This window comes from Tupaia chinensis, unplaced genomic scaffold, assembly GCF_000334495.1.
Source record: "Tupaia chinensis unplaced genomic scaffold, TupChi_1.0 Scaffold146346_1, whole genome shotgun sequence".
Taxonomy (NCBI): domain Eukaryota; kingdom Metazoa; phylum Chordata; class Mammalia; order Scandentia; family Tupaiidae; genus Tupaia; species Tupaia belangeri.
In genome coordinates, this window is record NW_006206202.1 from 595,177 (window position 1) to 608,761 (window position 13,585).

The 13,585-nt window shown below is 40.6% G+C and overlaps 1 protein-coding gene across 1 annotated transcript in view; it reads right to left on the reverse strand.

Annotated features, from left to right (window-relative positions):
- The window catches only part of TANC1 (tetratricopeptide repeat, ankyrin repeat and coiled-coil containing 1), a gene marked incomplete in the record, with an annotated part of 175,626 nt that extends 162,510 nt beyond the window's left edge, over positions 1–13,116 (reverse strand). The window contains 1 exon segment of the mRNA XM_027768446.1: positions 13,014–13,116. Coding sequence (XP_027624247.1) covers positions 13,014–13,074 — 61 coding nt within the window.
- Between the last annotated feature and the right edge of the window lie 469 nt (positions 13,117–13,585).

The following is a 13,585-nucleotide window of genomic DNA, read 5'->3' on the forward strand; positions in this document are numbered from 1 at the left end:
GTACTTTAAAATATTTTTTTTTAACACTGCCAAAGGGGATGTGCACTTGCCAGAGAAAAAGTACCCTCCCCATGGGGCAAAGTTATACCACAATCCTTTTTCTTCCATTTTCTATCCCATTAGGATTCTGGACACACAGACACATGCTGACATGTTTTTCAAGACAACGGCACTGGGATCTGAACCACAGCCAGCTATGTGGGATCCAGTACACTATGTACAGTGCTTCCCTATGGAGCCAGTGGTAGGGAAATCTTAAGCATCCCAAGCATTCCAATGATAAAGTACTATGGTAGTTCAATTGACAGCCATTTTCTTATCCTTGTAGTGCATAAAATAATGGTTTGTCTTGGGCCAGCAAGTGGTGTGGTGGTTAAGGTGCTGGATCACATATAACCAACTGCTCAGTTTGAGTCCCAGACCCAGGGGCTTGAAAAATCCACATCAAACGCATGTATGAGTATTCCTAGACTCCTGAGAGGAGACCGGAGGAGAAGGGACTCATGGGTGATTTCTCTCTCTCTCTCTCTCTCTCTCTCTTTCTCTCTCTGGTGAGTCACATGCCTCATAGTAATAACAATTATAATAATGGTGTGTCCTATAATCAATGAACATGATATTACATTTACGATCAGAATAAAAACATGTAGAAAGAGCTAAATTGTGTTCCCTTGATACTTAACATGTTGGGCGGCTCAATGGTATAGCAGTAATGTGCTGTTGAAGCAAAGTGGATCCATCGGGATGGTCATTGGTAAGGGTCCCCAATGACATGTACACCCATAATCCCAGCTGGCTAAGAAGGCCAAGCTGGGATGTTGTGGTTAGAAGCCTATTAAAGTGCCTGCCTCTCTCTCTCCCTCTCTTCCCTTCCTCTTCTTACCTCCTACTCATAAAAGAAACAGACTAAAAAATAAAATAAATAAAATAAAATAAAATAAAATAAATAAACCTGGCAACCTTAGGCTAGCAGGTGGCATGGAGGTTAAGGCACTGGATCCCACATAACCTATTGCAAAATTTGAGTCCCAGGTCCAGCAGCTTGAAAATCACACCGGGCACATGTACATACATGCCCCAAGTCCCAAGATGAGACTGCAGAAGAGGGATGTGTGGTATGACCTTCCCCTATTGGAAGGAGGGGAAGGGGGTGATTTCTCAGTCCTCTCCTCCATAACAAAAACTAAAAAAAAAAAAAAAAAAATCAAGATAAAGAAACAATGTGATGGTATTTGGAGAGGAGGCCATTGGGAGATAATTAGGGCAGATGAGGATGGGGCCCTCATGATGGGATTAGTGCCCTCAAAAAGAGACACCAGAAATCTTGCTCTCTTTCTAACAGCTGCCCTCCATGAGCCAGGAAGACAACCTGACACTGCTGGCACTCTGATTTCAGACTTCTAGCTTTCAGAACTAAAAAAAAAAAAAAAAAAAAAAAATCTGCTATTTAAGCCACCTTGTCTATGTTATTTTATTAGGGCAGCCTGAGCAGACTAAGATATCAAGAAAATATACTATCAAAAATCTAAATATTTTTAACATCTGATACTTGGAAAGAAGTTTTCTAAATAACGTTATCTTGAAAATTTGCTAAGGGAGGGCAGTAAACCCTCTCAAAGAAACAGTGCATTAAAATATACACTGCTCAATTCTGGAAAGTGAACTCAAAGTGCAATCAGGATGACAGCTCTGTGCAGCGGCTCTCTCCTGTCCTTACCCTAGAGCTGCACCCAGGCTCCTGGCCTCTGCTCTCAGCCAGTCCCATGATCTACAAAAACTGCAGACAAGAGCTTCATCCATTACAGCCACCTACGTGCATGTCCCACATCAGGGACCTATCACCCGTGGTTACGGTGCTCTGAGACAGTCCCAGGGCACAAAGAACATCATTATGTGCCAGATCTAGCAGTTCAATGCTTACAAACTCCTTTAAAATTGGGCAGCTCTCTGACACAAATACACTTTTAGAGAGTGAGAATGAAAAATAGCTGTTCAGATACTCAAGGTACCTTTAACCCTAAGACAGCGTCATGGTCACCACAAGGACAAAAACTCAGAGCCAATGCTGGTACTGCAATGGCTGATGTGCTGTCACTAGCCTGCCACCAGGGAGGGGAGAGGGATGTGGGAGAGAGAGTAGAGAGAGATCCTACTGAAACCATCCTAATGCCATGACTTTAGATGTAAATGAGTTTTTTTCTTTTAATTTTTTTGAGAGGTTTTTGCTATAGGGTACGTGCACTCACCAGAAAGACAGAGAGAGACAGAAAGCGAGAAATCACTGCCCAGAGGGATGGCCATACCGCAATCCCTTCTCCTCCACTCTCCTCTCAGGATCCTGGGCACCTACGCACACGCACCACCGTGAGTTTAAGCCACCAGGTCTGGGGTACTCGAACCACAGTCAACTACATGGGAGTCCAGCAATACAGCCATTATGCTAACTGCTGGTCCCCGAGTTTTTTCTATCTGATGCCCTATACCAGAGCTATGGCTATTCAACTGGTTACCCCAATAGGCAATCCTTGACAACTGCAAGACAATCTCATAGTCAAAGTCCCATTCACTGAAGACTCATGAGAGGAATAAGTTGAGGTCATCCTTCACAAAATAAAAGTGAATTTACTTCAAACTATTTGGTCGCCTACCTTTTCCCTCCCCCCTAGAAAATCTATTTGATTAAATGAAATTAAGTTTTTTGTTGTTTGGAGTTTTTTTTCGTAAGTTGCCAGAGGGCATGTGCACTTGCTAGAGAGAGAGCAAGCAAGTTTAAGAGGTCATCCGCATGGGAGCGAGCAAGCAAGCAGCCCCGAGGGAGGCAGGGCCCAGCCTCGGTACCTTTCCTGCATTTCTCTCTCTTCTTAGGGTTCTTGACATGCATACATGTGCTCTGCATGTTTTCAGTTGCCAAAAAGCCATGGTTTCAATCCTGGGGCCAAGATTCGACTGGTTGGCCATGTGGGATTCAGCTCCCAAAACAGTCCTTAATTACTACACTACGGAGCCAACCAGAGTTTTTTATATTTCTATAAAACATTACTAGAACTTTGAAATTTCCCTTCTAGGAAATGAAATAAAAACATGTTGCATGGAAATTCAAACAGGGAGTTTTTGATGAGTTTAAGAAATTGCATTTAGACAAGGCACTATGAAAACCAAGTTTATACAAAGTAAGACCCTTGTTGGGCCAGCCCCTAGCACAACAACTGAAAAAGCCAGATCCTGCTTGACAAACTGCAGTTCAAACCTGAGTGCCAGTAGCTTAAAAAAAAATATTCTGGGCACATGTGCAGGCCCGAAATCCTGATGGAAGGGAAAAATGGAGAAAAAGACATTGTAGCATAACAATGTCCTACTGTGGGGTGTGGGGGAGTACTTTTTCTTCTCTCTGGCAATTAGGAAAAAAAAAATAAAACTTTTTCACAGAAAAGCACATTTTTTATAAAAAAAACTATTGTGAAATAAAATTAAATTTGATGATTAAAAAGAGGCTGAATTACTAATTTATAGCAAATTAATCTTCTATCACATTTCCATGGATACATACAAAAAGAGGCCCAAGTAAGGAAGTGTTGTTTGAAAGTTTTGCCACAACTCCTATAACAATTAAGGTAGGTTGTATCTTGCTAGAGGTCTTATTGGCCATTACTGGTAGAACAGGACAGCTGCCTCCCCTTCCTTTGGGTCCAGAGCCTTTTCCGTGTGTGCCCCCAGGCCCCGGAAATAGGCAGTCAGCACAGAGCCAGCCTGGTCCATTGTGTGTAGGTGCCTGACACATGGAAAAGCTCAGATGTGTGCCCTTCCTCCACTTACACTGTCATCCTATGGGATGACACATACGGGAAAGCCGCAATGAAAGGTGGGGACCTCATTCATAAAGGATATGTTGAGATCACATTTTATAAACCATACCTAGAAATCTATTCTCAGAACTACCTACCAACTCTTGAAATCCCTTTATCAAGAGGAATAGTCTTTCTGTTTCACTTCACAAAGAAAAAGGATAAAATGCAAGTATTTGAATAGTGGCTAAACAATAAAATAAATGATTTTCAAGCTATTATTATTATAAACCCCTAGACTGCAGACAAACAACTCAGCGCTGTCTCACTTCTTTTAATGGGAAGGATAGAGACAGGAGAAGAGTCTAGCATCCAAATAAGATGGCGGGAGTCAAAATCTTTTTGGGGGGAAGAGATTTTCACTGTAGGGCGCGTGCGCTCGCCAGACAGACAGAGAGAGACATAGAGACAGAAAGCAAGAAATCACCCCCCAGGGGGGATGGTCACGCCGCAATCCCTTGTCCTCCATTCTCCTCTCGGGATCTTGGGCACACACGCACACGCGCCCGGCGTGAGTTTTAAGCCACCGGGTCCGGGACATGAACCACAGTCGACTACGTGGGAATCCAGCGACATAGCCATTACGCTAACTGCTGGTTCCGGGAGTCAAAATTTGAAATAGGAAGTCATGGAAAGAAGCTTTTAGAATATCACTCTGCCTGAGATCAGTCCTATAACTGGAGAAGAAAAAAAAAATGTAAAGGGTTTTGTTTATTCTTTAAGGTACCAGTATTCTTAAGGAAAAAAATGTGATGAATATCTAGCAGATGCCAAATGCTAAGCTAGCATGTACGTAGAACAAGGGTCTCTTTAAGTCTGATAACACCCCTGTAAGGTAGTTTAGCCAGGTCAGGACATTTGTCTGAGTTCAAGTTCACTGGGAAGTGATCAAGCGAGGATTTGAATCTGTGTCCTCTACTTTCAACATCTATGTTTTTTCGAGACTGTGCAACATAAGAGAGAAAACAAAGAGAAAAACTGATGAAGGAACCAATCAAGCCAGACGGAACAGCATGCTTGCTCCTACTAGAAATCAGCTTGCTTCTACTCTGTGTTTAAATCATGTCCTAATATTTTGCAGAATCTGTTTAAATGCCCTGATAAAGAGAAACTCAGTACCTCTACACCAAAGTATTTCTGCTTGTTTTGTTGCTTGGGAAACATTGTTGGAGTCTGTTAACAAGAAAATACCAAATATCCACAACTTAACAAGACAGTCACTGCACTAAATTCCTAAATAATAGTCTACAACCACAGAAAATGGGCGATGTAGCACAGAATAATCAAAAACAGTTTCAGATTTTCCGGATAAAACAAAGCATCGTTTGTACTGAGGCATTTTTAGAAGGTACCACTGAAAGCCAGTCTGCAGCCTGGAATGGCTTAAAATACCAAGTTTCACAATCACATCAATGGCTTTTAGACTTTAGAGGCAAACAGCTTCCACTTACATCAAATTCATAGTGAAGAATTAGATGCAACGCTAACAGATTAATTCAGTACACACACAGGCTTAGCAACTCTCAAATGTCTCAACTAACACTATTACAAGTGTATTTAGCAAAATACCTGGAATTTAATGATGAAAAGGTATGGGTCAAAAAGAAAAAAAAATTTTAAGTTTTTGCTACAGGGTATGTACATTCACCAGAGAGAGTAAGAGGAAAAATGAGAAAATATTCCTCAGGGAGGAATGGCCATGCCACAATCCCTTCTCCTCCATTTTCTTCCTGGGCTCTTGGGCACATACACACTCATGCCTGACATGATTTTCAGGCTGCCAGGTCCAGGACTTGAACCACAGTCGGCCATGTGGGAATCCAGAACCTTAACCACTATGCTATGTGCTGGCCCCAAAAAGTTTTCTAATAAACTGCTTCAAACTAAACTTCCCTGCTGATAGAAGAACACAAATAATTAAACTACAAAGAAAAGATACTTGAACAATTATTTTAGCAAATTAAGAAACTGTTCCTTAATCAGTCTATATATTAATTGGGGCAGTACAAGTAAAAGTTCCTTAAACTTTGCTCTTCTGTTTCAATTTAGATCTGCTTTCACACCAATATTGAACAATCAGGAGAGTCAGGGCAACAGATTATGGATTCAAGATTGGCAGTGGGAAGGAGAAGGGACACAGAGGACAGCGTACAGACCCTCTATGGAGAGCATGATGGAAAACTGTCTAATGTTTCCAAAGCGAGGCCAGAGCCACTTAGACCAACAGTGCTCAAATGCCACGCACAGGGAGACTGTTCCATATGGCTGACCTAAGTTCCAATTGCAGTCCAACAACTTCAAAAACATCTCAAGCTTGTCCAAAGTCCTGACAGAACTGAGAAAAGAGAGTGAGGGATTGCAGTATGGCCAGACCCCATAGAGGATTGGGGTGGGGGGTGCTTTCTCTCTATCTCTTTTTCTGTCTGGTGAATGCACAAAGTCTGTGGCAAAAAAAAATAATAATAATAATAATAAGGAAGAAGGAGGGAGGGAAGAACAGAAAGAAGGAAGCCAAAATTTCCAGGATTTAAAGAAAAAACAAAGCACTACCTACTGTGGTCTTTGATTTTATCATAGATGATAGATAAAATTAGGTTGCCTTTTTTTTTTTTTTTTTTAAAAAAATGATAAATAAAATTAGGTTTCCTTTTTTTTTTTTTTTTTTTGAGAGTTTTTTGCTATAGGGCATGTGTGCTTGTCAGAAAGACAGAGACAGAGAGACAGAAAGTGAGAAATCACTCCTGGGGGGATCACTCCCGGGGGGATAGCCATGCCACAATCTTTTCTCCTCTCGGGATCTTAGGCATGCACACACATGCCCGGTGTGAGTTTAAGCCACCAGGTCTGTGACTCAAACTGTGGTTGACGACATGGGAGTCCAGCAACATAGCCATTATGCCAACTGCTGGTCCCTAGGTTGCATTTTTTTAGAGACTAATTGAAAAGAAAATAAAAACAGTGCCCCAAACTCATCAAGCCATGTACTCACCATGTAAAAGCTGGAGCTAATAATAAGCTGCTTCATTTTTTTTGAAGGAAGGGGATCTGCCCACTGTCTATGATGGAAGCACCCTCCACTTCACGCATGTGGCAGGAAGGTCAAGTCCACCTGGTCCTATAAAGCTAAGATGTGAACAATACATGCTTGCAGTCTCTCACGTACCTAGAACCCAGGCATGTAAACCGGATTGAGCCATTTGTATGCACCTGCCCCACATTTTCAAATTTTCTTTTGCTATCCTTAAGTATTTTCTCTTCTGGTTAAACTTAAAATCAATTTTATGTTCTATTTTTTAAATGATAGAATTTGGCCAGAAGATGGCATAGTGGTTAAGGCACTGAACTCCCACATGGGTGACTGTGGTTCAAGTCCCAGACCTGGAGGCTTAAAAATCATGCAAGACACGTGTATGTATGTGCGTGCCCAAAATCCCAGGGAGAGAATGGAGAGGAAGGGACCAGCAAATGGTGTAATGGCTGCATTGCTGGACTCCCATATAGTCGACTATGGTTTGAATCCCAGACCCGGCAGCTTAAAACTCACACTGGATACGCCTGCAAGCTACACCTGCAAGCATGCCCAAAACCCTAAGAAAAGAATGAAGGAGAAGAGACTGCAGCATGACCCCCTCGCTTTCTGTCTCTCCGTCTCACTGTCTCTCCAGAAAGCACGTGCGCCCAATAGCAAAAATCGCTTTTAAAAAACAAACAAAAAAAAAACAAGAATGGTGGTGTGGTCATTACCCCTGAGGGGTGATTTCCCACTTTCCCTTTCACTGTTTCTCGCTCTCTCTCTCTTCAGTGAGAGAGACATCCTATGGCAAAAGCCTTAAATTAAAAAAGAAAAAACTTCCAGGGCAGTGAAAATACTCTGTATAAGATACAATGGTGGATCTATATCACTATGCATTTGCACAAACCCACAGAATGTGCACTAAGGGCAAACCCCAATATAAACTATGAACTTTGGATGCTAATGATGTGCCAATTCACTAACTGTAACACAAGTACCGCTCTGGAGGGGGCAGTGGATAATGGAGGAAGCTATTTTCCTGTGGCGGCAAATCTCTGTACTTTCCTGTCCATTTTGCTGTGAATTTAAAAACTGACTTAAAAATATATAGTCTTTACAATGATATCTATGGGTTGGCTCGTGGTATAGCTGTAATACGTGGCTCAAGAGAAGCTGGATCCCACATGGTGACTGCAGCTCAAATCCCCAGCCCAGTCTGAAATAGGCTAGGCACGCATACGTGTGCCCAAGATCCAATGAGCTGGAGGAGTGGAGAAAGGGGACTATGGTGTGACCAGATCTTGTAAAGGGTGCTCATGGATTTAGCTCTTTTTCATGTGCTCTATCATGAATAAAGAATATTTTGAGGTTAGGATTCCACCAGCCATCAAATGGAATATACAACTAATTCTCAAAGAGCTAGCTGGTTTAAAAAACAAAACAAAACAAAACTAATTACCCTATTCAGTTATATGATATTTCTTTATTTCTTTCCATTTTACTGAAATCTTCCTTTAAGTTCTTCAGCAGAGTTTAATCATTTTTTTCAATACAAGGCTTACATATTTCTTCTGAGGTTAATATTGAAGTTTTTGCTGCTATTGTAAAATGGGATGTTTTTCCTATTCATTCTTTTCTTCTTTTTTTTTTTTCTTGCCATAGGGTGCGTATGCGAGACAGTGAGAGGGAAAATGAGAAATCACCCTCCAAGGGGGATGGCCATGCCACAATCTCATCTCCATTCTCCACCTGGGATTTTAGGCATGCACAACATGCACCTAGCATGATTTCCGAGCCTCTAAGTCTAGGACTCAACTCATCTGGGACTCACAGCCCCATTTTACCTGCTGGGCCCTTTACTCATTTTCTAAATAGATGTTGCTGTACAGAAAATAGATGAACTCTCTAAGCTACTCTTCTATTCATTCTAAATTTTTACTAGGTCCAGATTTGAGATCAAAATACTCCTTAGAGTACAGAAATTTTCTTTATTTATTTTACTATTTATTTCAAAAGAAGGAGAAAGGAGAGAGAGGACAGACAGATCTATGTGCCACCCTGTCAGGGTCTCACCATGCCAAGACCCTTCTGTCCAGCCAGCCAGCCAGGATCACAAGGACTCAAATTGGGACACGAACCCAAACCTCCCATATGGCTATGGCATCGTGAGCTGCACTCCACAGCCTAAGCCACTGCAGTGATTATTTAATTTTTAAATTAAGTAACAGCTTAATAATAGCATCATACAAGCTTTCTGATAGTAAAGGTCACCTAAAGAAACATGTGGTTGCAGTCTGCAGGCTCTCTGGAGAGCTTCAAAATATAGTGCCTCATTTACTCGTTTTAGCTCGAGGTCCTAACATAGGAACAGGGAGAGAGAAAAGAAATAGATGCCCTCATCTGACCTTCCCCCCATTATGGTTTAATATTGATTCTTGTTCCCTTCAGCCTAACTCAAGGTCAAAAGAAATATAGTGCTCATTTCACTGATGGAACAGCAGGGATAAAGTGCATATGCTTTGGGGGGGGGGGGAGTTTACTTTTTAATTGCCAGAGAACAAGTGCTTGAGACAGAGACACACATACAGACAGAAAGAAAAGGTACTCCCCAGTGGGGCATGCATATGCCACAATCTTTTTTCCTAGAATTCTATATCCCATCAAAATCTTAGACACCTGGGACTAGCAGTTGGTGTAATGGCTATATCGCTGGACTCCCCTGTAGTTAACAGCAGTTCAAGTCCCAGACCTGGTGGCTTAAACTCATGTCGGGCATGTGTGCATGCATGTGTGCCCAAGATCCTGAGAGAAGAATGGAAGAGAAGGGATTGAGGCATGGCCATCTCCCCTGGGGGGTGATTTCTCACTTTCTGTCTCTCTGTCTCTCACATGCCCTACAGCAAAAACCTCTAAAAAAAAAAAAAAAAGATTTCGGACACCTATGTGCCAAGCATGTTTTTCAAGCTGCCTTGGCTGAGATTTGAATCAGGGATGGCCATATGGGACCTAGTTAAATAACACAGTGCTCAACCACTGTACTATGGAAACCAGTCATAAAGTTTCGAATATTGTATTTTTCAGCATGCATCTAAGCCTTCAGAAAACACTTTCTAACCATCTATAAGCATTTCATAGGTAAAAATGCATAATCACAAAAATTCTTGCTATTTGCAGAGTTCATTCAACAGTTTTTGGTTTAACTCTCAGAAATTTAACTCGCACTATATCTATTTCAATATTCTCATACTCATAATTTTAATACCTACCAAAATTTTATCAAATAGTGTAAAGTACAATAGATAATGTGACATTCTTTTAGGGATAAGAGTTGCAAGAATACCATTTTCAATACTTCTGAAAAAGTTTCAATATTTCTCAAAAGTTTCTTTTGAAAAACATTAAAATTTAACTCAATGATTCTATTTTTCAGATTCTCAAAATAGGTCCACCATCTATGTCACATAAGATTGTCTGTAAAAATAATCTATGAAGAATATAAATTGCTGGGACCAGCAGTTAGCAATAATGGCTATGTCGCTGGACTCCCACGTAGCCGACCACGGTTCAAGTCCCAGATCTGGTGACTTAAGCTCACGCTGGGCACATGTGCATGCACGCCCAAGATCCCAAGAATGGAGAAGAAGGAACTGTGGCATGGCCATCCCCCCTGGGGGGTGATTTCTCGCTTTCTATCTCTCTGTCTCTGTCTGTCTGGCGAACACATGCATCCCATAGCAAAAACCTCTCCAAAAAAAAAAAAAAGAATATAAATTGCTTAACTCAATTTTTTATACATAAATATTTCCTTAATTGCTATGATTATAAATTCAAGTACATAAAAATGAATTTTCTTTTGTCTTTGCAACAAAGATTAGTCTTAATTGGAAACAGCAGAGTGAAATTTTCCCATACTTCAGTAGATATTACCCAAGTTTCAGAACAGTCTCAATAAATTAGTTAGCTTTACTATACAGAGAAAGTTTGCTATGATTTACTTATATAATAAAAGTTGGCACAGAACTCAATATGAGTGGTCAAATTTCAAGTATTTTTTGCATCATCTTGTGACATAACTTCTTCAGGATTTAAAATTGCATCTGCTCTGTTCCCCACTTAATACAACCAGGTTCTAGTTAAAAGCAAAAAGGAGCATACCATACAGATGTTTTATGAGAAATGTTCCCACTGCTTTTCAAATTGGTTTGCATTACTGAAAAAAACTATAACATGGGAATTACAAAAAAGAAAATATTCTGAAAAACTACTAGTTGCTCTTAAAGACTAAAGAGAAAAATAAACCCAAAATCACATGCTCTGAAACTGGACAAGTTTCAAACGCAAACTGTGTTCACCGTCTGGCCAGTCTGCGAGGCACGGGTGCTAAGGGTTATTAATATACTGTTATTTCACAGGGGTCTGGCACTGGCCAAAGAGAATGGTAGGTCTGTTTTTAAAGACTATACTGACCAGGGAATTTTAGTTTGAGGACCCTAGTTCTAAGAAAAATAACCCAACGGTCAGCAATTCCAGCCCAACAGACAGCTTAGGATCTAACTTTGTGCCGAAAATTACAAAGGCTTTTGAAGAAGCAATAAAGTTTCTAGGATTGGTTTCAGATGAGCCAAATTGTTTAAAAAAAAAAAAAAAAAAAAAAAAAGCTTCCAGAGAACTAATGAGAAAGACATTTTGGCTTTGTCCCAGCAGAGGATGAATGTCCTCCTGGAAAGAAGTTATGTGAACTGAAATTTCTCCATAGTAACAATTCTCATTAATTATGCAAACTAGGGGTTGATTTTCTAAGGTTAAAAGCCAACTGTGGTCTCCTGTTTATAACATTAAAAAATGGGTTCTTTCTTTCTCTGTGCTTGTTTACCCAGGCATTAATGAGAAGCTTATAGTGGAATTTTAAGAGCAACCTTACAATAAAGGCTCTACCTTTTTTTTTTTTTTTTTTTTTTTTTAGGCTTTTGCTGTAGGACACATGCACTCACCGGAAAGATAGTGAAAAGGAAAGTGAGGAGAAATCACCCCCCAGTGGAGATGGCCATACCACAATCCCTTCTCCTCCATTCTTTTTGTGATTTTGGACATGCACACATATGCACCTGATATGAGTTCTAATCTGCCAGGTCTGGGACTCAAACCACAGTTGGCCATTGGAAGTCCAGCACCTTAACCACCAAGCCACCTCCTGGCCCCAAAGCCTCTACTTTTAAGATGAGTCTGCCATTTGACAGACTTGGTTTAAGGGATAATTAGTAATAAATAGAAATTCTGTCTAGGTTCCATATAACCAAAAGGTTTACAAGTCCACTTATTCTCAGAACAGATAACAACAACACTATCACAAAGAATTCTATGTAATAACACAGAAAATTAGTCCTTCTCCAATGAGACTGATTAGCATGAGTTACAGAGAGAAATACAGCATTTCAGGGAAGTCAGTTAATGCTAACAATGTTTTACTTTGCAATACAGGTAGACAATATGTAGTTATTCTAGCCAGAGAAACGAGATGTAACAGTGAGTGTTCAAAATAACCTTAGAAGAGGTTATCATATGAAAAGTAATGCTATCAGAGTCACAGTGACCACACACACACCCAGACTGTACAAACAGGAATGCAAGCCAAGCCACAATAAATGGCTCTCATCGTAATGAAAACTAGCAATTTGGCACTAAGTGGGCTACACCTGTTAGGAGTAAAATTTGATACTCAAAAATATGAGGGCCAGTCAGCCAGCAGTTGGTTAAACATATAAAATGCAATCATATGGGGGGAAAGGGAAAGGTCTTTCTAGAAACCAAATTCCTGAACACACCTGCTATCCTTCAATGTCTTTAACTATGACTGCCTTCAGATCTAAATGACTTTTAAAATTGTGAACTTTTAAAGTACTCTGAGGACTGTTTATAACCCAAACTCAATTCTCAAAGTCATGCTCATAAGAAAGCTCATTAATAGTTTCTCATAGTCTCTAGTATGCTGGTCGTTCTAACTCAGATTGCCCTCTGAATCCACCCAGCCTGGATCCAGCAAGTAGAATCTGGCTCTCAACGCCCGCCATGTTTGTTCAGCTCATTCCTTCCCGTGTGGGTCCAGGTGCCTCACCGCCGAGCTGCCACCTGGCCCCTTCCCACCATTCTTGGGCACGTACCTGTTTCCTTCTTGCTTCCCTTCCCTCCCTCTCGGCTCTTCTTCAGCACAGCCTTTAACATTTTCAGTACTCTGTTGTTTCTGAAAAGAAGAGAGAAGAATGGAAAGGTTGTAAATTGGAATGTAACTTACAAATTGACACAAGAGGTAACACATTCAAACAGGTCGCTTAGGATAATGAAAAGATATCTCTGAGTTTTATAATGTTCTAAGAATAGACTATGGTGGGAAACCAAATGCTAAAAACACAAGGAATGTATTATAGCTTTCAATGAAGCGACAAGAAGTTCACTATCTTGTTATGAGTTTTAAAAAAACACCCAATGGTGCATTCTCAGCATTCCATGGCTAATTAAGGTTCTGAAGCTAAACCTGGGTACAGGACTGTAGGATACTTGGCACAGTAACACAGACTCCCAACTCCAGTTCATCCAAAGAAGAAAACACTAACACAAGGCATCGGAAACACAATGGTTAAGAAGTAGGCTACCAAGTTAAAGGCAATGTTTTACAGGTGCTGCTAATTATGTAACCACAGGAAAATATTTTAGAAGGCTATTGGAATAAAGCATA